Source organism: Rhodamnia argentea, chromosome 6 (genome assembly GCF_020921035.1).
Source record: "Rhodamnia argentea isolate NSW1041297 chromosome 6, ASM2092103v1, whole genome shotgun sequence".
In the NCBI taxonomy this organism is placed as follows: Eukaryota; Viridiplantae; Streptophyta; class Magnoliopsida; order Myrtales; family Myrtaceae; genus Rhodamnia; species Rhodamnia argentea.
In genome coordinates this window covers 7999599-8025096 of record NC_063155.1, presented here as the reverse complement: position 1 = coordinate 8025096, position 25498 = coordinate 7999599, and the positions used below count along the sequence as shown (strand labels likewise).

Sequence of the window (25498 nt, the reverse complement as noted above, 5' to 3'; positions counted from 1 at the left end):
GTTGATGGACTGTTTTTTCTCAACTTAATAGAGACATTACAAGTCCGGAAAACTCCGACCACCGCATTTCCATGGCGAAGTATGATACCTAAAGCAACCTGACATAGTTTTTGCCTATGAAACGAACTAAAGGAGAGAGAGCGTGCTACCAGCTTCATTCCATACCTGGGACTCAGCCTTTCAGCCAAATTTCAATGAATCGATTTGAAAAATATTGGAGCTAGAGATAGAAAGGCAACCTTGGTAGAATAAGCGCAAGTCCTGGGAAACATTTGGAACACCAAAGGCCATCGAAATCCATCTCCATTCATCTGTACATTGCTGCCAGGGATATGATAAACCGTCCGAAAGCAAATGTAATTGAGATGAGCGAAAAATGGACAAGGACACAAAGGTCAAAAAGATGAGCCATTATCACAAAAATGAAACATCCTGGTTCCTTGCTTCCTCCTGATCTCTTCCTGCTCTGTCACTCGATAACTGTAAGTCCCTGCACATGCAATCTCTCTTTTTCTACAATCCCTCCATGGCCAGCGTCTCTTGGGGTAGCATAGTCAGTTAATGACTCGTAAATATCGGCATTTCAGCAGCGTCCATCTGAATTTGTGTTTGAGAAGCCGAACGTCATATTACCAATTTCGTCCACTGAAGTTTTCTAGCTCCAAATGTTCCAGGAGTGGTATCTTGTTATCTATCCTGCTTCTTACCTCCAGTTGAGAAATCACACGATTAGTACAGTTTGGGAAGAAAATGTTGTATTATTTCCATGATATGCATTTGGCACATAAATTGAGGAAAAACAGACACTGACATACATTTTAGACATTCATACCACAAGTCATCATTAACCCATGATAGGGTTTGCCCTATGTCATAGTGAATGTAGTTTCCCCCCATAGCAATTAATCTTTTTTCCCTACAAATAAAATGCAGAGAGGGTCGACCAGCGCCAGCGACGCTCTCTGGGCGTTACTATAAGATCCCTAAGCTATTAATCAGCATACTTGTCTTAACGCTCCTTTTATGGCCATCAAATCGCTCTGCCAAATACGGAATCTGATGGAGTGCACTGACAGGCTAAAGATGAGATATGATGAAGCACACCACTTGTGATTAAAGACAAAAGGAACATGACCTGAATTGGATAAGCACAATTTATTACAGCTAGTAATAGAGAGATTTGTTCTGGAATACCTCTTTGGAACCATGATCTTCGGACTGCTTGACGAATGTGCCTTTCATGTTTTTCCAAGAGTTCATCAACTCTGTGAGACTGAGACAATAATGGCCCTGAAAATTCAACTTTGTCTGCATGCCCATTGTAATCCTGTCCACAAGCATAATAAAACTAGTAAAAAGAAGTGGGGTTGAAGAATTACGTAAGAAAAATATCAACGCTCACTAATCACGGAAAAGTAAAAGGAGGATTTCACAAATAATGTTCAAAGTCTCACCTAAAAGAGAAACAAACTACACTTGACCAAAATTTTGACACAGCTTTGCCTGATGTGACTTATTTAATAGGTCAATTATGACAGAGATACTCCATTGGATATGAATTGACACAGTTACAACAAACATGAGAAAAATCACTGATTCAACAGTTTACCCAGCTCAAGCCTTCACTATTTTCCTGACACTGCCCTTGTAAAACTTCCTTATCTTGACAGATTCAGTTGAAGTACCATCATCCTCCTACCAAGCCTAACTAGCTTCCACATCTTTTAATGATTCGAATGCTAAAAAGACTACAACGATCACACGACTTTCTACACGAAAACAGCAAGAATACCAATTGTAGTTCACATTCAGTGTAGGTTAATGATGTTGGTGATTCATATCTGACAACAATGCATGCATGAGTTTGATTCCTCACCAAATTGTTTCTCTTAGCCGCCATTTCCTCTTTTTGATATTGTGCCAAAGATAGTTCTTGGGAGTGGTATTCATCAGAAGCATCAAAGGAATCTGGACGCTCAAAGTGACCCCATTGGTTCGGAATCACATTCTTCACAATGTCATATGAGTAATGGCCTCTGGAGTTTGTCCGTGCCGCATATGGTAAGTTACCGTTTTCATGACGCTTCGAGTCGGCGTTATTCCTTGCTAGCAAGGTAATAGAAGGTTCTAACCCATTGAAAATGTGACCTCTAGAAATGGATCTAGTGTGGGATCTAACAGGAGCCTCCTCTTTTCTCCTTTTTGCCCAGGCAAAGCCACTTGATGAAGATACCTGTAATGGGCCAGAGAAAGGAATGTCTCCTTGAGATGCATTCTTCGCGTGAGAAGCCTCTTCGGGTAAATCTAGTGACGGCTTCGGTGCGTCCCAGCCTGACATGACTTTGCCCTCCTTAAGGATGTGCAGCTTACTGCCATTGACTTCGATTCTGTCTGCAACTTTAGCTTGGGGCGCGAAATCCTACAAGACAAGAACGAAGGTTGTATAATATCAGCTGCATTTGGCAACAACGGCATGTTTGAGAGAGAGAGAGAGAGAGAGAGAGAGGACCTGAGTTGGTGCCAATTTACTGGTTCCATGGGGTTTTCTAGTTTGTTTTCTTGCAGTATCATGTCCACGAACTCTCCCACCACCCTTTTTCCTGTTATTTAGATGGAGTTTGTAATTTGCCATAAGTTCAAGAAAACCAAGCACAGAACATTAAAGCCTATTTTCTAGCTTGTACATGACCCATAAACGTTCCAGCATGGATGGCGCATTTAGAGATGACTTTCAAAGGAGTTATAGTCCATTTCTTTTGTTTCAGAATTTTACATATATCCTCCTACACCTTGCAAGTCAGTCACACCTCAGCTAGTATCACTCTCCTTTTGTTTCTCAAATCCAACACATGTTGACATGAAGGCTCAAAAGTCTCAGTACAATGCCTTCTGTTTTTCAATTTCAGAGTGTTTGCAATAATCATCTCGTAGCCCTTTGTGTGTTCTTCACTAATAAAATCATAGATGTCACTGGAAATTCAACTGCAACAGAAATTCCTTTTGCTACTAGCAGGGTTGCCACAAAAGCTATTTTGCCCCATTTTAATGCAGTATCCTCCATAAGATCATAAATAGACATCCAGACGCAATAATTGCTAGACCATAAATTTCGAAAGACAACGAGACTGATTAGATCTTTTGATCAAATAAGCTACACGAGAACCGTTACCTTCTCGCTTCCTCACGATTTTTTGCATCAATCTCTTTGCTAGGAGGGTATATCGGCAAGCTTGACGGTTCACATGCATAAGGCTTCATTCTGAAATACTGGAGATTGCATAACAAATTGGATCAGGAGAGCTGTTGCCACCTAGAAAAATCAATTAAGTTTTGCAGGTATCTTTTTTTTTTTTTTTGCTTTTGCTGGTAGATATCTAGAAGCATTGTTCAGAATAAAAGTTGTGAAATTCAATCTAGTTCATGGAACAACATCATGTTGACTCATGTTTTGTAAAACAGACTCCCTCTCAGCCCACAACATGCAATTGTGTCTAGATGAAACTGAATATGACATTTGTATGAACAGAACTTCAAACCTAAAAAAATGAAGCAAGTCTTACTAGCCAAAAAACATATGAAGCTAGTCTGATCTGAGAGGTGTAAGGAAACAAAGAAAAAGGTCACCACAAAATATCATTCATCACTGATACCTCAGATGCAAGAGCTGATGAAGCATTCCCACGCTTGTGAGGTTCAACCGAAAGAAGTGTTTCTATCAAATCCACGGCAGCAACAGGCAAATCTGTAAAGGTTTCCCTAAGGCAGCTATCATATGGCTGCTGAGGTTTGAAGAGTGTTGCGTGAGGAAGTCTAGATTTCTTCCAGTAATCATCAGGTGGCGAGCCGCACAGCTTGAAAATTTTGTGCAATTGTTCAACCTGTAGGTAAAAAATAAGCTCCTCAGAGATTATAGATAAACTTGCGGAGAAGTCACAAGTGTCAAATAACTGAAGGATTACATAGATTCTCTGTATATTCTTGCTAACTAGAATGACAATCCTTAGAAACTTCATTGATGAGGTCAGCTACAAGAATCCGTTTGTGCGCTTGGGCAACATGCTTTTTAATACTGAACGTGCAAGCCTCTTTAAGATTATATTTAACATCTTTTCAGGCCCTTCATATCACTGACAAACGAAATTACTAGCTAACCTCCCCCGTGACTTTTCATCCATTACCAGCCAACAGCAACGCTGTAGGGGCAAAATCTATTGTACTCTTTCGCTGAAGAAATTTCAAAAAGAAAGGACAAAACTTGTACTTTGAATGCCACAACTAGCTGCAAGATGCCTATTACCATTTAATAAAGCTAAAAATACTCTAGAAAAAAAGTTGAATGCCCTCTTCCTTGAATTTTCCTATTTTCATCACGCCATATCGTTAAAGACTTCTGTGCATGATCATGCTTTGAGTGATCAATGATCAAGTTTAAACAGATTTTATAAATGAGAGTTTCACCAAAGTGATAAGTCTATGGGTTCAGAACCATCACAATCTTTAACCGATTACAACCTCTTTGGCCAACAGTAAAAAAAATAAAAAATAGATTCTTACCTCGGTCCTTCCCTGAAGAATGGGTTTTCCAAGGAGAATTTCTGCAAACACACAGCCAACACTCCAAAGATCGACTGATGCTCCATAATCTGTTGATCCTAGCAGAAGTTCAGGAGGTCGGTACCACAAAGTTACAACACGGCTAGTCAAGGGCTGCCTGTTTCCAGAACTACAGAAATTGGCCAATCCAAAGTCAGCCACCTTCAGAATTCCTTCATTGTTTACCAAAAGATTTGATCCCTTGATGTCCCGATGCATTATACCCCTCGAGTGACAATGATCAAGTCCAGACAGTAATTGCTTCATGTAGCACTTGATCTACGCAGTAAAGCCATATTAAAAAATAAGTACGCCTTCAAGCAGCAAATTATGTACTAAACCCCAGCTGGATGCTACCAGTGCCACTAGAGCATGAAAGTAATTCCACCTGATCAACAACTCGCCAGTTCTAAGCCTGCTAGATGTTTATGATAGCATATTTTCTGTGGTTCCTAGTATAAGAATACGGCTTATGGTATTGTAGTGCGTAATCAAGTTTCATTAAATGAAAGTTTAATCATTTTGAAAATGGGAACATCGTGTAACCCCCTAAATGCTAGGATAATTATATCAAAAGTGAAGCAAACGAACCTGCGCCTCGCTGAATTTGATCTCTGGGCAAGACAAAAGTCCAGTTATATCATGCTCCATGTACTCAAACACGAGATATATGCTGCATGATAATCTAGAAGTAATTAACCCCTCCAGTTTCATAATATTTGGATGGTCAAGCCTGCGGAGAATCAAAATTTCTCGTGCCATAAATCTGACGCTTTCTGGCTCAAAGTTGTCAAACCGAACTTTCTTTAGAGCAACAATCCTTCCACTTTCAAGATCTCGTGCTCGAAAGACACTGCTATATGTACCCTGTCCAATCTATCCCCACAGTAGAAGTTAAGAACAACCAATATTAGTGATACATCCGGGAGATGTAAGTTCGTATTAAGACAGAAAATTCAATAGGAGTTATCATATAGAAGCAGGTTGCATCCATGATAGTTACAGCATACCGACAGATAAAATTGCATGGCTTAGTATGTTAATTTGCTCATTGGCTCTCTCATAGTAACAAAGACATGATAGTGTTAACTTCAACCTTAATGAGATGGGTTGGCAAGGGAACTGGATTACCTTCTTATGTCGAAGCTACTTTTTACATTTGGCCACAATGCTCTGCTCAAACGTGGAAGAGAATCTCCACAAAATAGGTAATACTCAAGAGATGCCCATTTCTAAAAGACTCAACACTGAAGCTAGATAACTGAAAAAGTATATTCTCTCAGCACTCGATGTCCCCTAAATGACCAAACTACATTGAAGTTTGACTTAAATAGAGTCCTGCCTACTTTTCAGGCATTCTCTAGTAAAGACTTCATAGTCCGGCTCACGGCAAGCATAGTCGAAATGTAATTTCTTCAACACGAGATTTCCACCAAAGAACATAATTTCTATGGCTTGAAAAGTTTCTTCTCTACTACAAGCATCAGAAAAAAAAAAAAAAACTGAAAAAGAACCACAAAAATCCACAGAGAGAATGTAACTTTTGAATTCTGATCAGTATGAAAAAACCCATTACAACACCATAGGACAAAAAGAATTAAAACTCACCAATGTCAAATTCACAAATGCTCATCCTAATCGCTAAGAGAGAAATCACAAGAGTCAAGAATAAAATACAACTCTGCAAGCTAACTAACTTATGATCATGATTATCAAACAAAAATGGAAATGCACAAACTTCTTCTCTTCCCACTTTTTCACAACATACAAATTCTAGAATACAATAAACAGAATTACGCCCAAACCACACAAAAAAAAAAAAAAAAAAAATGAAGATAAAAACCACCAACCTTCTCCAACTTCTCGAACGCGTCGGCTCGCAGCGGCACCCAGCCATGGATCGCCTCGCCGGCCACGGCGCTGAGCCACGCCGGCCACCCAGCCGCCACCTGCTCGCCCTCCACGTACTTCTGCAAATTCCCCAACCTAAAGCTCAAGGAATCGCCATTCGAACTCGCCCTCCCGGACTCGCCCAGCTCGCTCCCGCTCAGCCCCACCCAAACCCCCGACTCGCCCTTCTTCTTCTTCTCCAACTCGACCCACGCGACTCGGCTCCGACCCGAGCTGCCACAGCCCTTCCCCGCATTGTCCTTGAACTGCCCCGAGTGGTCGACCGCTGGGGTCACGGACACCGCTTGCTTCGAGCTCACGCACCCCATCAAGGCTTAAGCCTAAATCCGGAGATGGGCATTCGCACAATTCCGGTGGGTTCCGGCCGACCCGGATCGAGCAGGGGGCGGAACCGGCGAGCTCGGAACTGGGTCAGCTCAGAATATGAAAAAAAAGAACAAAAAACAAAGGACGAATGACGCGGGGGCAAGAACAGAAACAGGTGGTGGATCAAAAAACGATGGTGGGAAACAAACGTGGGTTTTATACGAACCTATCCAAAGATAGAAAGAATGACTCCAATCTCTGTCAATGTCGTGTTGCTCTCCCTCCCTCCCTCTCCCCCTCTCTCTCTCTCTCTCTCTCTCAAGAAACGACCTTTTCTCTTACGTTCGGCTTAGCAGCGACAATCGCGGGAGGGGTAGATAGCGGGGATTTTAATGGGGTTGGCGCAAGAACAGAACGAGCGGAATCAGCGGGAAATATATGAAAAAAGCCGAAAAGAAAGTGGAATAGGATCGAATATGAAAATGGCGATTGTGGGGTGTGAAATGTGGTGGGATGAAAGTGTTTTTTTTTTTTTCTTCTTTTGCCGGGTGCTTTTTTCGTGCGACTTCTAAATTCTCTGTTCTTGGAGTCTTGTTTGCCGTGTAAACGTCGTTCGGATTCGCCTACAAATACAACTGTTGTCTGTCTTGTATTGCATGTAATTGGTCTGTAGAGAGAGAGAGAGAGAGAGAGTGTGTCTGCGTTTGTGGTGGCAAGCCCAGTTGGGAGGCGCGTGGAGCGCGTGGGGAGATCTGCAAAGATTGGGGCGGTCGCTTGGATTTTGACTAAAGTGCGCCTTTGGTTCTGGTCTGGACCTCCTCCTCTTCTTCTTCTTCTTGTCGTAATTTCAAAATTTAATATTTAAGATGCATTTTTGGAATGACTCATGTTTCTAGTTCATTTACTTGACATTTTCTAATTCCCGTTCATATTTATTCACTTTCTAAGTCTCATGTAACTTTTTTCTCGTCAACGCTCTAGATAATAAATCAAATTTTTTTATTTGTTTGGCCGCAACTATAGGAATCACATTTCAAATTTCTATAAATTGAAATTAGCGTATCCCTAATCGATTTCTTCTCAATGCAATTCTCCTAATTTAAAACGATGTAATTTCCTGCCTGCCTTTTGCATTGAAAAGGAATGCGCTGTCACTCGATCAATTGTCTGAGGGCTTTGTTATGGAGATTGATGTAGTATCACTTAGCATGAAACCTTTCCCATTCTTAAGTTTGGTTCACACTACATAACGTCTAGCTAGATTTAAACTTTTTGATTCTTCATTTGGATGTACTTATGCTATGATTGTTCTCTTTTGGTCGCATAATTAAAAGTATACATTCTTGTCAAGGTACTTTATGCAATATCTTTAATATTGAAAAATTCTAAGAACGATCGGGATAAACATATACAATTATTGTATGTTCTTTTACTCTAGCATAATTGTGAAACCCCTCTTATGAGTTTATAATTAAGCACAAGAAAGTATATATATACATCACGTAAAGTCCCCTTGTAAATAGGAGAATTCGTATCATATTATTAAGAGAGTTTTTTTTTTCCTTTTTTGGCTAAACCTTGTTCTATTGAGATTATCCACATGAGAGAGGCACTCTTTGAAAACCTTTGAAGGCAATTTGCTCAGCTGACGAAAGGAAGATAATGAAAGCAGCAACAAAGGTATGAAAACTGATTAAAGAGTAAAAGGGGAAAAAAATAAAGGGAAAGTGAAAAGGGCTAAAAATGAAAGAGGAAAATGAAAAAAGAAAAAAACAACACACAATCAATTCATGCCCTCAACTTTTTTCAAATTCATTTCCACACTCTCCACTCTCCTTTATTTTCCCTTTTTGCCCCCAAACTTACAGAGTTCAGACAATTTCCTCCATTTTCATTACTCTCAGTCCCCCACTCATTGAGTTTGGTGGGTCCAATTTGATAAGATTTGTCCGGAAGAATCTCTATGCTTTGAGAGCTTTGACTTGTTTTCTTCCCAAATGTCCACAAATCACATAATTTATTGAATTTCCTCTTTTTGCTACATCAGTCCACATTTAACAATCCAAGTGGTTTAATGCCCTCTAAATTATTATTATAATCTATCTATTTCATCCATATAAAAAGGGGGGGTCCCCATTGACCAATTTTCCAAATTTTCTAGGGCTTCTTTATTCAAAGGGAGATTGTTTGACTAATGGGGCTCCTAATAATGCTAAATTGTGCAAAATTGAAGTTGGTAGGAACTACAGTTGAAGGTTGGGACCCTCTATGTCAAAGGAGTAAATACTATATAGCTAGCACTAGTAGCATTTAAACCTCTCACGTTTTCAAATTTAAAGTTTGCCCCTCTCTTCCTTCCCCTCTTCTTCCTTCCCCTATTTATTTTTAGATTTCTCATGGATATGACATTGTGCACAGTTTCGTTTATGCAAGGCGTCCTAATTCAATACCATCCCAAATGAGACTTATTAAAAAGTTGACCTTTCTTCTGAAAATTAGTTTCGTGAACTCGACATTTATCCAAATCAATTTACCAAAACAAAATTTCGCAAAAGCTACAATGTTAAGAAATCGCTTTTTATGTTTTCCATTTTCTGTCATCTTTGAATAGGTCCGGTCCGTCCAGTAATATATCATTCTTGCAGGCACAAAAATTGAAACAAAAATTACGAGCGAGTTTTTCGCTAATTTTGCTTTTGTAGATGAGAGTAGGAAATCACAAGATTGACATTATTTTTTTTTTTCTCTTCTTTAAGAAACTATTCCCAACGAACACATTGAATCCCCAGCTTCCAAGGCATCCTTGGATCTAACAACGCTTGCAAACTGAAAACAATTTTGGGGTTATTTATTTATTTACTGGCACAGCCTTTGAACTTATTGCATTTCCAATTTCAGTTCACTATGAACTTTGGGGAAAATTCTTGCCTTTAGCTTCGAGCCATCAACATCAGATTTCAAAAAGCATCAACAAGCGATAAAGAAGAAACCAGAAAATTTTGAAGAGGCACATTATTTCTTTACCTGCTCCTGAATGGTCCAAATCCAACCAATACCTGGGAAAAAGGAAAAATAAGATAAAAATAAAATAAAATCTGTAATTTATATGTCTGAAAATGACAACTATGTAATTCTCGAGACCTCACATGCAAGAAGCAGCATCATAAAGAAAAGGGCTTGGGACATCAACCATTATCATTGTTGCCATAAAGTTTTCTTTTTGAGAATTTGTTTGGTGCCATTGGGGTTGATGAGGCGTTTTTAAAATAAATAAATAAATATATATCTGTTTTTTTTTTTTTTTGGCTTATTGATACTTCAGTGCAATTTGCATGCGGTGTGAACAATCACAACTGGAACTCATCTCATTTCATGCCATGATTGTTGCCTCCCATGATCTATTCAAAGGACCCCTCCTCAGCAGTAGACAAAAGAGCACTCAATAGCACTCATGCACCAAAAATATCCCATTAAATATGACCCCTTCAAAAATAATAATAATAATGATAACAACAAGAGGAAGAGAACATCATATGACCCTCTATCTTTCACAGCGCATGAACTGCAATTAGGGAAATCATTGGACATGAATTATGAATTGTAACTTTCATTAGGGCTAAAGGTCATTGTAGGTTTTTAGAAAGTTAATGTCTTGCATATGTTTGGTGAAGACAGTAGTGGAGGGGGTGCCAGTGAGTAATGGCTTTGTTGAGGCAGATTGCTTGCTCCAACCGGCACAAATTCTGCCTATAGAGAGCATTAGGAAAGGGTCTGGCCCTTGCCGGCGAGGCCAACCAGCTGGATTTGCACCAGTCCGACCATCGACTGGAGGAAGAAAAAGAAAAAAAAAAATAAAATAATTTAAAAAATATTAAAAGTTTATTAAAAATTACCATGCCAACATTGGTCTTAACCTTTGGATGGTCGCTGATTCGGTGACCGGCTAGAGGAAGAAAAAGAGAAATAAAAAAATAAATAATTTTAAAAAATATTGATATTATTAAAAATTGCCACGTCATCATTGGCGGCGCCACGTCAATGTCGGCAGGCTAAAGTTGATCGGAAGGGCTGAATTAGCACTAATACAAAAGACTTATGACTGAATTAACAAAAAAAAAGAAATTTATGATTGAATTGGCATAATTATAATAAATTTAAGACTTTTTTTATAATTTTTCGCTTTCACTTGTGAAGGCATCTTTGTAGGCACTGGGAGCCCTTCATCACTTTCTACATAACAAGCTTGCACCCAACATGTTCTTAGAGGCACCACAAGGATTTGGAACGTGATTCTATCTCTTTGATAGTTTCACCAAACACAAAAGAAGAAAGACCAGAATCAATAGAAGTTGGACAGTGCAATAGTGGGATTAGATAGGAGCAAAAGTGCTTGGTGGGACAGGTCAAAGGTTGGTCTAGTGGTGTCGCATTCCAATCATTGTCCAACAACTACACTCATCCATGCTTCTGCTCAACACCAACAGTAACTCCCATTTCATCTCCCTAGATATATAAATTAAATGAGCATTCATTAGCATAAATGGGGGGAACTGCCCACGATAGAAATCTGCCATGCTCAATAACTTGCACTGATCTAACTACAAATATGCTAGAGATGACACAGATCATGTTACATTAAGTTTCCCGTACAAATGCAACAAACTGCATGCTTTGATGAGAAAAAATCATGCTTGAGATTAGTGCTGAGCATAATGGATTGACCGAACCGGAAACCAACCGGACATGATTGAACCGGCCGCTTAGGTCTGGATCTCGTGGGCTTCGGTCCGGTTCACGGTTCCATAAAATTGGAGCAGGACCGGATTGATTAAATATGTTTTTTTTTTTCATTCTTAAATGTGAACCTAAGCATAAGCCTAAGATATTTAGGATACCTAACATGACTTCCAAGCTTAGCGACAATGCGATGCAATTAACGAGAAATGATCCGATGAATATGTTGTTAACTAGAAAATTTTAACGACAAATCACAAAAAAAAAAAAAATGTGAACCGGATGAGTTCCCGATCCTTGAAACTGGGAACCGGACTAGAAACCAATCACCCCTACTTGAGACACATCGATGAATTTTTCATCTCAACAAAGCAGATAATGTCAAGGATTTTGTTAACCGATAACAGGAAGGTGGTATGACATGAGAAAATGCAATGCATAGAGATGCTTCCACAAACTTTTTGATGCCCATCTTTTCATGTACCCAGACCTGACAATGATCAACCGCACATCACCCCCAAAAGGTAAAGACTAAAAGCGCATCATTCGATCTGAACTTGCTTTGCTTTGTCAAATTGCATCAATATGGTTTTGGTCAATAAGGTAGCTTTGTGTTTTTAGGCGACGCTCTCTGTTGTCGTTTGTCATCACTGCAAGAGCAAAACGAGGTCAAAGCAAAATGATCACCCTCGACAAGAAAATCCAACATGCAAGAATCATGGCTTTTGACATCACCAGTCAAATAGAAATGGAAAGTCCCCACACAGCTCCTATGTTGGATTTCTTGCTCTCTCTCAACCATTTGTTCACATTGGACCAAAAAAAAAAATCATTTGTTTACATTAGAGTAAATGCTAAGGGCAACCAAATTACGCTAACACCAGAATCAATGTCGCAAAGTCGAAGGTTGGAAGTAGAATAAGGTTTTGTTACGTGCAATGCTCAGTTGTGGTCATCATCCTATGTAGCAGCACTGAATTTTTCCCAGCGTAGAAGCTCGGGTGATGTTACTTCAGTCCTAGAAAGAAAACGAAATGACATGGTCCTTCAACTCCTATATTCGTTGCCTGCGAAGTCGATGGCTGACCTAATCAAGACAGACTAAGACATGTAGGTTATTGCAATTTAAGGGTAATACTGAAGATGACGTAGCCCCACGTCCACGTTTTCTTGACAAGCATGGTTCATTTGTTTTGGTCTGCTAAAAGTCCATGCAACGTCCACATATTCAATGACTTATAGGACTTGAGCACCAAGTGGTCTACCATCATGTTCGACATATCAAACCACCCTCAACTAAACCTGGACCGCGAAAGCGACGAGGTGATGTCTGGTTGCAATCACTCCTTGTTAGGCCCTTCTAGAATGTAGCACTCTCAAATTGGCATCACAACTGGATTCAAATTCAGATGAGATAGAGATATCTAAGCGTAGAGAAGGCATAAGTTATATTTTGCAGCCAACTTAATCGTATCATTCCAATCAACAGCTCATCAAAGCATTATCTTTCGTCAATCTGGTCGGTGCAAATGTCTGCAAACAATATGGTATTCCTTCCGATGCCCCACTCAATTGAGAAGGGCTTCAATATTCTTCTGCTACATCGTCTCATTCGAGTACGGAAGCTTGCAAGCAGCCTTGGGATCTTTCGACCTGTATGCACCCAGCATTTCTGCAACAGTTCTACACCTGCATTGGTTTCCTGGCCGGATTACATCCCCATAAACAGCCATCTCGATTATGTCAAGCTCTTTATCTGCATGTTTTGCATTATATCAACACATGTTAATCATTCTGGGGCAATGGGGCAAGATGAATTTTCTTTTCTTTGACTTTTTTGTTGTGCAGAGGCTACTGCAGCCACAATTGTATTATCACCGTGAATCACAATGCGATCATCTTAACACACAACTCTTCTCCCTTTTCACCAACCCCAGTTCCTACCATTACAACAGCAAACACAATCTATGGAACGCCGTTTCACTATAGTTGTAAAACAATGCGAGAGCTAATCGGATGTTGCAATTAAATCAACACGTGAAAATGAAATCACCAGAGAAATCAACAAGGAAAAATAAAAAAAATACAAAAAATTTACGTGAGTAGGTATAACTCCACAAAAAGAGCCAGCCACAAATAATCCACTAATCAATCGAAGAATTAAAGAGTTACAATTGCTCACACGCTTGGTTATTTCCCAAACCTAGATTACACCCAAACGCACAATGTTCACGAAGAAAACAACTTAATTTGGATATAGGGCTCACAGCAAGAAGCACCGTGTTGGCTCCTGTTGTGTGGCAAAAGAAAATGCTCTTCAGCAAGAGTCCACTATGCGGTCCACAAGAAGTCAAATAAACCACGAGCACTTCTTTTACTTGTACTGACCAATCACAAACTGGACTCCAAGATCCAGCCTTTTATACCTTCAGAGCTTTACTTTCTTCTTCAGCAAATCCAGGAGGCGTCCTTTTCTTGTGCAATTACAAGACAAAGAACTCCCCTTTTCAATATATATGGCAAAGAGTCCCTTTTCAATATATATGGCAAAGAGTCCCTTTTCAAGATCAGAGCCTTTTTCCCCGGGATAAGTCATCAGCAACTTCTCATGGTCAAACTAGGATAAAGAAAATAGATAAGGCCAAGGACAACCAGTATCTTGGTCAAACTACAACGGCATTCTACTGTGGTGTCTCAGGTATTATGCAGCTTCCTACAATCCCTTCTTTTTGGCAGAACTTGGTAAATTCTTTACCACAAAATTCCATACCGTTATCGGTTCTCAAACACTAGATCTATTTATCTGATTGTTTCTCAATTAGTGCCTCTTGAACCAACCAAACAAGTCGAATTTGCGCTTCATAAAGTTCACCCATACCTTATAGCTGTACTAAATTTAAATTGGCACTGCTTCCCAAAGATGTAGTGCTCACACAAGTCCAGCTTCCATGTCTACTAACCCTTTGGCAACCCTCATCACTTAGTATCTTAATACTTGCCTCACTTATGTGCCCCAAACGCATATGCCATAACTGAGTTAAGTTTTAGTCTAACCCACTTGATGAAACTGCAGCAGCTCCTGTCACGATCTCTCCTCGTTCATCACAAAGAGAATTTTCCTTTTTTCGCCTTAATCACTACCGTGGCACCTCAAGAGTTCTTCATCACTCCATCTTTGGCGATGTACTTGCACCCACTACAATCGAATGTTCCTAGAGAAATAAGGTTCTTAGCTTCAGCAAATGTCTCATGTTTATTGATGTATGCATTGCCCGATCGTGCATTTGAATCCAAAGTGTCCATATTGCCGCAACCTTATAGGCTGCATTATTCCTAATAAAAAAACTCTACCCCCCTGTACAATTTTATAGGTAGTAAACTAGTTCCTATAAGGCATCCATTTGTCACCTAACAAGCCGGTAGTCACACACAAAATGGCCTGCACAACACCGATGTTCTCCTTGGCAACGTTCTCGCAGCATTCTACCTATCATCTCTATTTCTCAGCTTAGGACAATCTCGCATCATGTGCCCCTCCTCTTGACACTCAAAACACTTCATGTGACTCTTAGACTTTTGATGGTGCGACTTCAATCTGCTTTTACCTTTACTGCTGTAAGACCACCAATGTTGATCTCTACTCTGAATCACTAGTTCCTGTGCTACATCATATGCCAGACCATCATCTCGCACAGTCCTTTGCCACTCCCGAGAGAACAAGGCGAATTTTACCTCTTCTGAGCTAATTGCGGTACGCTTCCGTAACATTGAATCAGTAAAATGCTCTCATGACTCCGGTAGAGAAGCTAACAACATCATGGCATGCATTCCATCATCTAGGGTCTCTCCGACATTCTTTGAATCCATCATGAGCTTATTAAACTCATTTACATGGTCTCTGATGGAAGTACCTTCAATAAATCGAAACTAGAACGTCTTCTTCAACATATATAAGCGATTATTTAAACCCTTCCTCACATAAAGAGCTTGAAGTTTTGCCCACAACGCCGCAACATCATTCTTCTTGGCCACTTCTATTAGCACCTCATCCGATAAGTTCAACAAGATTATACTCTTTGCTCTCTCCATCATCTCTATCTTATCAGCCTCTTTCATCGTATCCGGCAACTTATCCTTGTCATCCAACACCTTGTCCAAACTTTGAATTGTTAATAATGCACGTATCTTAATGCTCCACAATCCAAAGTCGTTCCTCCCGTTAAACATCTCAATTTCTACTTTCACTCCAAATATAATTGCAACAGCAGAATTTCCAAACAATAACCAGACAAACAAAAACCCCAAATCAAAATCCAAAAATTTTTATCCTTAGCTCTAATACCAATTGTTGTAAAATAATGCAGAAACTAATGAAATCTTACAATTAAATCAACACAAGATAACAAAATCACCAAAGAAATCAACAAGGAACAATAAAGAACACAAACAATTTACATGGTTTGGTCCGAATTTCAGTATGTACTCCCTAGGGAGAGCCAATCGTAAATAATCCGCTTCAATCGGAGAAATAAAGATTTGCAATTGCTCAAACGCTCGAGTATTTCCCAAACCTAGATTATACTCAAAGCCATGGCCTTTACAAAGAAAACAACTCAATTTAGATGTAGAACTTGCAACTCAAATCACCGTGTTACCTCCTATTGTGCAGCAAAAGAAAGTGCTCTTTAGCAAGAGTCCATTGTACGGTCCACAAGAAGTCCAATAAATGCACTTCTTTTTCTTTTACTGACCAATTACAAACTGTGGACTCCAAGATGCAACTATTTATTTCTTCAAAGCTTTACTTTCTTATTTAGCAAATCTAGGAGGCGTCCTTTTTTTGTGTGGCTACAAGACAAAGAGCTCCCCTTTATCCACACACACGTGCGATCCAAGCCATTTTGCAAGGAGAAGTCAACAACAACTTCTCAAGGTCAAAGTTGGATAAAAAAAATAGATAAGGCCAAGCATCGATCCTTATATTGGCTATACTCCAAGAGCCATGAGGACTCCAACCGACTAGGATTCGGTCGGTAATTCCAATTTACGTCATCCAATTTGGATCGGGCTTCGTACACGTCCTCAAACTTAAAACATTATTTAACACATATTATGAATTTATTATGCTCCTTCTCTCTCCTTGAGAAGGCACAACTGCCACATTGTTCTCGGCAACATGCAGATGCACTAATCAAACTCTCAACGACCTAGCTAAATAAACTAAAATCAGATTCTTTAATTAGCCATTATAGTATCAAGAGCAAACCCATCAGGATTCTAAGAGACCAGAGATTGTCCCTCCATTGATCCCCTAAAACCTGTGCAATATCGGGCTGGGCAACAGACCTTTAGCGACAGCCCTCACATGAAATAACTGATAAAATGGACCAGCAATGTGAGTGTTGCAAAAATAATCAAACTATCACTCGCAAAAGAATTCATGTACTTAGGCATGCTCTCTGAACCTCTAGCAAAGGACTAAATAGGAAAAGTACGCCAAAAAGTATCAGAAAGGAATGACAAAGCTTTTCTTCGACTAAATGATATGAAAGTGCCACATTGCATTTATCTCCATCCTTTCTCCATTGATGGTCAGAAAACGAGAAACTCATTTATCAATTTAAACCCTGAGTCCAAAAAATTGTGTCTTATATATCGCTTGTCAAAAGCATAAACCTCCAAAACGTTAGGCGGACATCCTAACAGATCATTGACTATGCACAGGATTTATTCAAATAAAACGCATGAAGGAGTCTTGAGCGGAGGAAGAACGAATGGTTGGCTTTTGATTCTTGGAGGGTGTGAAACAGACTTATGATTGTTGTTTTGCTGTAAACCTGAACTGTCCGAACAGGAGCCAGTGGACAGGACGGATTCTAAGTGAAGTAAATGAAGCAAACACCATGCTCGCTAAAACCAAACCAGAACCCCCTCCCCCCCCAAACAAAGACATCTAGAGCAACTTTATTTGTTTACCAATAAACAACCGCATGAATCATCTTTGGAAGTTCTCCAATACCTCTGTCTTTTTCCCATATGGCACCTCGAATTGAATTGGACAATTAGCTCTCAAAACAAAAATGACATTAGCCTGCAAAGTGCAAGCTGCAACAGTCATAAATGTCTATTATTTCTCCTATGAAAGCTCATCATGACAGCAAGAAGGAAAAGTGTCCAATCACCTGTAAATTGGACGTCACAAGAGTAGCCTTTGAGTTGAGTCGCATCCACCAGTTCTTTGTCCGACTTGAACCTGTTCACCCTCGTCTGAAGAATCTGGCAATTCTCAGCAGTGGACTCACCGCCTGCAGACACAAATCCCGCAACCCATGATCTTCCCACGGCAGTACCACAGAAAATAGCGAACGACATACGTATCCCTCCGGAATTCAGAGCTCATTGCTACTTCTTCCAGACGAAAGAAGAGAGATGAGAACGGAGGCGGACCTTTAGAGAAGGGGACGATGTGGTCGTACTCGAAGCAGAGGCAGCCCTGGCAGTTGCAGAAGCGCTTGCATACGACATTGCCGGCGGCGTCCTGGCGCCACCGTTCGGGGTGCCTGCCGGGGACGACGGCGGCGGCCGCCCAGCACTTGCTCTTCGCTTTGGAGCTGAAGAACCTCGGCCTCTCGTCGCCATTCTTGTTGCCGTCGTCGTTGTTGGCGCGGGAGCGAGAAGGTGAGGATGGAGAGCTCATGGCGCTGTGTATTTTGCAAGAAGCGCCCTCTCTGTATTTGCGGAAACGCCGCTTAGAACTTGAATGCGCAAAACCTTCTCGCGAGCCTTTCCTACTTTTCTTATTAAAACTAATGTCGAAGATATAATTACAAGTCTAACCCTCTCTGTGGCTTATAATTACCCCTGTTTTTTCACGAGTAATTTTAAGGGCTAATTCCCTTAAAAAAAAAATACCAACTTTAGATCTAATAACGATTTTGGCTCAAACTTTTGTTTTGTCTCATACAAAAGTACCAACTCTAGGTACGATAACAATTCTGGCCGAATTTTTTTTTATCCCATAAAAAATCACCAATTTTTAATTGAGTCCCAAATTCGGCCCCTGTAAATTTGGAACCAACTTGTTTAATGTGGCAATTCCATGTCATCAATAAATCCATGTGGGTTGTTGACGCAGATTTAAGGCACTATTATCTTCTTAGCACGGAATTTGAAGTTTTTCATCCGCTTCACCAGTCACAGCTTGAAGGATGATAGTTAACCTATTCATCGTCTCCTTCACTTCACTCGCAAGCATCAGCTATCTTATTGAAATTCGAAGCTGTGTATTACCACCCATAGAGACGCCATGGATGAGATCCGCCAAGGTCACGACTAAAGCCTTCTTTCTTTAAGAAGCCCACCCCACACCCCCTCCCTGAAGCATCAAAACATTAAGCCGCTGATGATGCTGTGGCCACAACAATGATGAACAATGACGAAAGTGAAAAAACAAAAGAAAAGGAAGAAACTTGGCTTATTGTGTCGAACCTTCATGAGAGGGCTTGGGCTTATTAAAAAAAAAAAAAGGCTCTAGTCATAAGCTTGGCAGATCTCATCCATAGTGTCTCTCTAGGGGTGGTAATATACAGCTTCGGATTCCAAGAAGACAACGGATGCTTGCGGGTGAAATGAAGGAGACGATGAATAACTTAACCATCATCCATCAAGCTGAGATTGATGTGAAGTGGATGAACAACTTCGAATTTCCATGCTAAGAAGATAATGAATAGTGCCTTAAATCCACGTCATCAAGCCACATGAATTTATTGATGATGGGGAACTACAAAGCTGGACAACTAATGGTTTCAAATTTACGAAGGTTGGATTTGGAACTCAAGTTAAAGTTTGTGATTTTTCATAAGATAAAAAAAGTTTAGGTCGGAATCGTCATGGGACATAAAGTTGATTCTTTTTATGAGGCAAAAAAAAGTTCGAGCTAGAATTGTCATTAGACCTAAAATTGATGCTTTTTTAGGGAATTAGCTCGTAATTTTAAGGGTGGGTCCATGGTCCTCATCGGGTACCATGCCTTCCGATCTTTTCATCGTTAGCTTGTAAATAAAAAAATCATGATAGTCCAAGCTGAGATATGCTTAATGGATGAGATTAAGAGGGTGCATGACAACCATTATGTTTCCGAAATAGATTTCTAGCTAGAAATAGATTTTTCTATTTCATTTTCTGAACGAGTTTTTGAGCAAAAAAATGCGTTTAATAACGATATAAAATTTTTGATCATGGAAGAGAAGTTCGTTTAACAATAGTTGAAAATTTATACTTCTAGAAATTATTATTTACTATTTAAAAAAATTATTATTTATTTTTTACTCTGGCGGCAGCGGTGGTTGCGGTTGCGGGCGCTAGCGGAGGTCGGCAATGGTGGGCGACAATCAACGATGGTTGCGGCGACCAACAGAGGGTGGCGATAGGCAATAGAGGTTGGCGGTGGGCAATAGTTGGTAGCAGGCGGTGGTTAGTGGCAATAAAGTTGGTAGCGACGGTTGACAGTGAGGTGGGGGGAGACAACGGGCGGTGGCCGGTGACCGAGGATAGTGGTTGGCGGTGACAAAGGTCGATGGTGGGCGTTGGTTGGCGGCGACGGCTAGCGGTGGTCACTGCTGTGGGCAACGGCAACCGGCGAGGATCGGCGGTGGGTGGCGATAGTGGTGGGTGGCGGCGGTGGACGGTGAGGGGGGGCTAAGGTTGGTGGTGGTTGGCGGCGGTCTCACCTGTAGGCGACGGATGGAGGTAGTGGCGGGTGGTGGCGGCCTACGACGAGGAAGACCGAGGGTAGTGATTGGCGAAGGCAAAGGTCGTCGATGGGCGGTGGTTGGGGGCGGCTAGCGGAGATCGGTGGCCGGCCATGGTGAGGCGCTCGGCGGTGGTTGGCGGCAAGCGGTAGTCGGTGGCGACCCGCGATGGGTGGCGGCGGCCGGCGGTGAGACGGAGGGTGACGACGGGTAGTGGTCGGTGGTGGCGAGTACTTGAAAAATAGTGAGGGGTTATTATTTCTGATTTCTGTTTCTCCGAATCCGTTTTTGGAACAATTTTTTGTTTTAGAAATAGAAAAATAGAATTACGTTACCAAATGAATTTCTATTCCAAACATGTTTCATAAATAAGTTTGGAATAAAAATAGAAAAGTAGAATGGTTGTTACGCACCCGCATGATATCTCATTGGGACAACAGAATCATCTGTAATTTCAAAAAACACGCCTTAAGAGATCAGAGTTTCATTTGGCATTTTAAAAGATAAGTCTCTAATTAAAGCATACATTTTTTAAGGAGAAAATTGTCCAAAAAATCCTACATCTATTGTATGTCCGCTAATTCAATCCAATTCAATTACAAACTTTTCAATTGTACCAATTTTGCCCCAACCTTATTGAATATTTGCCAATTTAATCCTAGATCATGTAGCAAATTATCAATGTAGTCATTCTTGCTAATTTTAGTTAGAAATCACCGACGTGACGGTTTAGTCCGCACCGACCTTTCTACATAGCACAATCGGTGCTGATATATATAATTTTGTAATTTTTTTCTTATTTCCCTTAGAGGATCAACGACCCTCACCAACCTAGGGCGATGGCAGCAAAACCCTCACCGATCGCAAACGAGGGTTGCGATCCTCATCAAAGCCCTCCCTAACTACGGTTGGAGGGGAGGGGGGGGTCCAAGGGCTCCCAACACCCTCGCAGGCCACAACTCGCGCCGAAACCGACGAGGAGAGGGCGTCGCGGCCCTCTCGGGCCATAGTGAGGGCAAATGAGGGCCGCGTCGCCCTCACTATAGACCACGAAGGCTTCGCGGCCCTTGAATAGAAGTCAATGGCCCTATGAAGAAAAAAAGGAAGAAAAGAAAAAAAAGAAAAGAAGAATGAAAAATTTTAAACTAAAAAAAATTATCTATATGAGGACCGACAACGCCACATAGGATGATCGGGGCTACTTGGACTGCCACATCCGTGATTTTCACCCAACATTAGCTGGAAATACTATATTGGTAATTCGTTATAATGTTTATAACTAAATTAGCAGATTCTCAAAAGGCATATGACTAAATTGATACAAAATAATATAATTGAAATGTTTATGACTTTGGACAAACAAAAAATATTTATGACTAAATTGACAAGTTGTCAAAAAATTTGGGAGTAATTAAAATAATTGAAAGGTTTATAACAAAATTAACTGCCGTACAATAAATTTAAGATTTTATATTGCTCATTTTTTTTATCTCGCGAAATTATAGCCTTTCTCCTCTCATTTGCAATTTTCAAGGGTAGCCAGCCAAAACAGCAATAAACGTGCTTGGCGGCTCCACCCCCATCACTCTCTTTTGCCTCTTCTTGGGTGGCATTTCGGGCTTTCGGGAAGGACAGAGATGAAGAGTCAATACTCGCCGAGCTCTTCTTGGAGGCCAAATGCATTGAATCCATTGATTCCTTCGCAGCCGCTACGTTGCACGCCGTGGACCCCGTCTGCTTTCTCCGATCGCAGCGATTGCGTTGAGATTCTCCATCATCACTTAAGGAAAGGGAAAACCCAACGACATCCTTGGTGCACACACTACGCGACAATGGCGCATTGGTTTTTAACAGCTAAAACGAAAGGAAACTCGACAAATGCAAGAGTTTGGATCCCAACTCAAAGGCTTTTGATGTCGTCGCATTAGATTAGGGCTGAAAGTATTAATCTCCGTCAAGAAGTGATTGGTCTTTCCTGATCATAGAATCAAGAGTAGAAGCGAACTTCCTTCAAGAAGGGATTTGTCTTTCCTTCTCATAGAATCAAGAGTAAATGCGAACAAAAGTTACCATCATGTTAGTCAACTACCAGAGCTCGACGCGCAGTCAAACTGTTCTGTCTTCCCTTCGGAAAGACAACTCGACATTGCCAATACTTGGAAACCTCTCAAGTGTCAAACTGTTCTGTCTTCCCTTGGGAAAGACAACTCGACATTGCCAATACTTGGAGAACCAAAGCCCTGAGCCGTGCCGCATCTCAAATGCGAACCATGACCGGTCGCCCAATTCATCAAATCCAAAGATTGCCACATACTATATATAAGCCCTACAAACTTGGGGCAAAGAGTGACGAGAAATGAAACGAACAATGTCGGATAAGCTACAGCAGCTGGGACAGGTGGAGCGAGGGCAAATCCTAGGCTCCTAGTTCTACAACATGCATCTTCCTCAGCTCAGTTTCATTCATGAGAATAATGCAGAAAGCAATCGGTAGCACCAGTCATAGATACACGAATCAAAGTCAGTTCCACTTGGTCATCTGAATGCAGAAACATTCCGACCCAAGTTTCAATGATTTTATCACCTTCAACTCTCGAGACTGCACAGGAAGACTTCACCATATTAAGAACGAAGATCATCAACTGGCACCATATTAGAGACATTGGAAACCATTTCCCACTAAGATGCGAGTATACCACCAAGAGCACGTGAATTTCTGAAGTCCAGAGAGTGACTCGGCCTCCAGTCGACTTACAAAAAGGTGAAAAACAGTTACAAATAACAGCACGTCTCCCACAACCTGAAGACAGCAAGCTAGGAAGAGCTTACAAAAATCTCGAATACAACACTGAGAGGATTGTAAGGTTAGTTCTTGGGACCGATATCCTTGAGAGCACAAATCTGCTCTTCTCCCATAGAGGACATAACAGTCACCACCAGATCCTTACCCTCAGCAAAGCCATCCTTGATCTGCAATGAAAGAATAAGTGAGCTCCACCGTCCTAGAGCGGAATGAGGCATGTAAACATCATTTACACAGGCCAGAGTACTCACAATAATATGAGATGCATTCCTACTAGCATAGGGAGTAATAAGAAGAATCGGTGTACTAAAGAAAACTATCCAACGAACCTGTCCCAACAAATTGTCATCAGTTGGGAGCCTGAGATCATCCTTGGTGCCTCCAGTTTCAGTCAGCAGACTAACCTGAAAAATTTTAATCTAGTTAAGAACTGAGAACACAAGGCTCGCAGAGAAAGGGTTCGGGGCTGTCACGATGTACATACAAATCCATCTTCAGAAATATCAATCAGCTGATAGTCAGTACGAGTGACATGTGGAACCTGCGAAGGGAGAGTAAAGAAGGCGAATCACATTGACAGTTGCAGTAATAACAGTATCATAAGGGTATGAGGTCAATCTCAAAAGACAAGATGCACACATCACAGTTGTGGGATGATGGAACAATATCTTCAAGCTTCTTGTTGTTGAAGATGTCAATCCCAACAAAGTGGCACTTGGCATGACCATGCTTTCCGGTCTTGGAAGTGGAAACTTCGACGACCTGTCAAAAGCAAGTTAAAATTTTAGTCTGCACTAGGGGCCAGCATGAATGTATATACCAAAAGTGGTGCAAAAAAAAGGACAAAAGTGAACATCCCAAATGACAAAAACCCATCCTGACAATGAACAATGATCCGTCACAAAAGATACCGAACAAGTAAAGCATCTATTTCAGTTTGATAAACCACGGCTCACTAAAAATGACTCCGATCAAATCCGGGTGTTTCACAGACACTGAGAAAAAAGCCAACCAAACAGTGGACTGTGTACTTTGGAATTTAGTCTGGTCCAAGACACTTACTTTGACAGATGGCCTTCTTCCAGTGACAATGCACACATGTATATAACTCAAAGTATGAACTGCCAATTGTAACTTCCCACCATGTACTCAAAAGCAAAACCTATGAGATCAATTGGTCGACATACCCAGGCAAGGACCATAAAGCCAACTTAAGCTGGAACATATCGCAAAATTGCTGATCCCTAAGGAACAAATACGGACATACGCACCTAAATTCAGACTACCATCTAGTAGCTAAGCGAGCTCATGACCACCAGGCGGCCGATTTCAGGATAAGATTTAGCAGCTAATGATGAAAACCAGAGTCCGTGAGAACAATGAGCAGAACTAAATGATAAGCAGCTCCTTCAGGTATGTATCAGCGACCCGCTCTGGAGGCTCATTCGCTAACGAATCAGAAAACAATCAACCCTTACATGCACAAGGCCGTGGAAACCTCTCCAATCGAACAGAACCAGAAACCGCACGGAAAACGAGGACAGCCCCGTCGAATCCGAATTCAAATAGCTCCAGCGCAATCACATGCTAAATACGTAAACGCGTGGGCTCGAATCTCACAGCCAAATCGGCATACGAAAATAACTCAACCGAGACCGAAGTCGAATCGAGCGGCGGAATATCACAGAAGAAACGGAACAATCACGAAAACCGAGCAGAACAACGAAGGAGAGCAAGCAAGCAGATCCGTTACTCCACCTTGCAGGGGCGGTTTTTGATGACGATGTAGCCGTTCTTGCGGATGGTCCCGGCCTGCTGGGGGTAGGTCTTGGAGGCGCCGGCGTCCCCCTTGGCCTCGAAGTGGTGTTCCTCGTCCGACATGGCGGCGATCGGAGCTAAGCTCGGGGCTCGAAGACGGTGGAGAGAGATGATAAGGAGCTTCTCGTATGTTAGGAAGTCGCAGGTCTTCGCTTCTCCCCTCTTTTTCCTCAGGTCCTGCGATGATTCGTTTTTGAGCTCTTCTAGGGTTTCTCTGTTTCTCTGGGTGTGGGGCCGGAGCGATTCCTGTCCGTCGATTTCATCTCTTTCCGTTTTCCCGTGTCCCTTTTTGTCTTTTTCCCTTTTTTTAAATTTTTTCCTTTTGAGGCTTCGATCGGACTCGGGTGGGGTTCGCGTTTGCCGGACGCTACCATCAATCTTAACCATTGATTACTCATTGGTTGAATCGGGTCGGCCCGTCTGGCCAGTGGGCGGGCTTGGGTCGCTTTCTCTGGACCGGTACATATGCGGGCTGGGCCTGGACATGGGCTTTCGAGCTTGGGTCGCTTTCTCAGGCCCAGCACCGGTCTTTTTCCATGCTATCATAGTATTTTGACTATATTGTCCCTTATCCGACACACTT

General features: G+C 41.3%; 3 protein-coding genes across 3 annotated transcripts; all 3 read right to left on the bottom strand.

The window, feature by feature from the left end:
* Positions 1-265: 265 nt before the first annotated feature.
* On the bottom strand, positions 266-7408 carry LOC115742792 (protein IMPAIRED IN BABA-INDUCED STERILITY 1). The gene is made up of 9 exons (XM_030677289.2): positions 6444-7408; positions 5185-5469; positions 4555-4872; positions 3651-3878; positions 3170-3267; positions 2510-2600; positions 1877-2419; positions 1195-1327; positions 266-707 (listed from the first exon to the last, which is right to left on the bottom strand). The coding sequence occupies exons 1-9, from the start codon at positions 6810-6812 to the stop codon at positions 688-690; spliced, it is 2085 nt and encodes a 694-aa protein (XP_030533149.1). The 5' UTR covers positions 6813-7408; the 3' UTR covers positions 266-687.
* Positions 7409-12965: 5557 nt separating this feature from the next.
* Positions 12966-21302, bottom strand: LOC115741125. Its single transcript, XM_048280627.1, has 4 exons — positions 21153-21302; positions 17992-18376; positions 17727-17849; positions 12966-13300 (listed from the first exon to the last, which is right to left on the bottom strand). The coding sequence occupies exons 1-4, from the start codon at positions 21300-21302 to the stop codon at positions 13143-13145; spliced, it is 816 nt and encodes a 271-aa protein (XP_048136584.1). The 3' UTR covers positions 12966-13142.
* A 1627-nt stretch (positions 21303-22929) lies between these two features.
* LOC115741915 (eukaryotic translation initiation factor 5A-like) lies at positions 22930-25095 on the bottom strand. Its single transcript, XM_030675953.2, has 5 exons — positions 24856-25095; positions 23737-23859; positions 23582-23638; positions 23427-23501; positions 22930-23264 (listed from the first exon to the last, which is right to left on the bottom strand). Exons 1-5 carry the CDS (start codon positions 24976-24978, stop codon positions 23160-23162), a joined length of 483 nt encoding a protein of 160 aa, XP_030531813.1. The 5' UTR covers positions 24979-25095; the 3' UTR covers positions 22930-23159.
* Between the last annotated feature and the right edge of the window lie 403 nt (positions 25096-25498).

Bases quoted from the DNA above. Each gene is read 5' to 3' on its own strand.
- LOC115742792 (XM_030677289.2), bottom strand. From the start codon at position 6,812: ATGGGGTGCGTGAGCTCGAAGCAAGCGGTGTCCGTGACCCCAGCGGTC. The intron at 3,879-4,554 runs GTAAGAATCTAT...TTTTACCTACAG, and splicing joins TTCTTCAGGGAAGGACCGAG to GTTGAACAATTGCACAAAAT. The intron at 708-1,194 runs GTATTCCAGAAC...TCTCAACTGGAG, and splicing joins AAGATCATGGTTCCAAAGAG to GTAAGAAGCAGGATAGATAA.
- LOC115741125 (XM_048280627.1), bottom strand. From the start codon at position 21,302: ATGGCCCGAGAGGGCCGCGACGCCCTCTCCTCGTCGGTTTCGGCGCGA. The intron at 18,377-21,152 runs GTGAGGGTTTTG...AGAGAGGGTTAG, and splicing joins GCAACCCTCGTTTGCGATCG to ACTTGTAATTATATCTTCGA. The intron at 13,301-17,726 runs GTGATTGGACAC...CAAAACATGCAG, and splicing joins TTGTGACGTCCAATTTACAG to ATAAAGAGCTTGACATAATC.
- LOC115741915 (XM_030675953.2), bottom strand. From the start codon at position 24,978: ATGTCGGACGAGGAACACCACTTCGAGGCCAAGGGGGACGCCGGCGCC. The intron at 23,860-24,855 runs GTGGAGTAACGG...TGCTTTTGACAG, and splicing joins TCAAAAACCGCCCCTGCAAG to GTCGTCGAAGTTTCCACTTC. The intron at 23,265-23,426 runs GTTCGTTGGATA...CTTTCATTGCAG, and splicing joins ATGACAATTTGTTGGGACAG to ATCAAGGATGGCTTTGCTGA.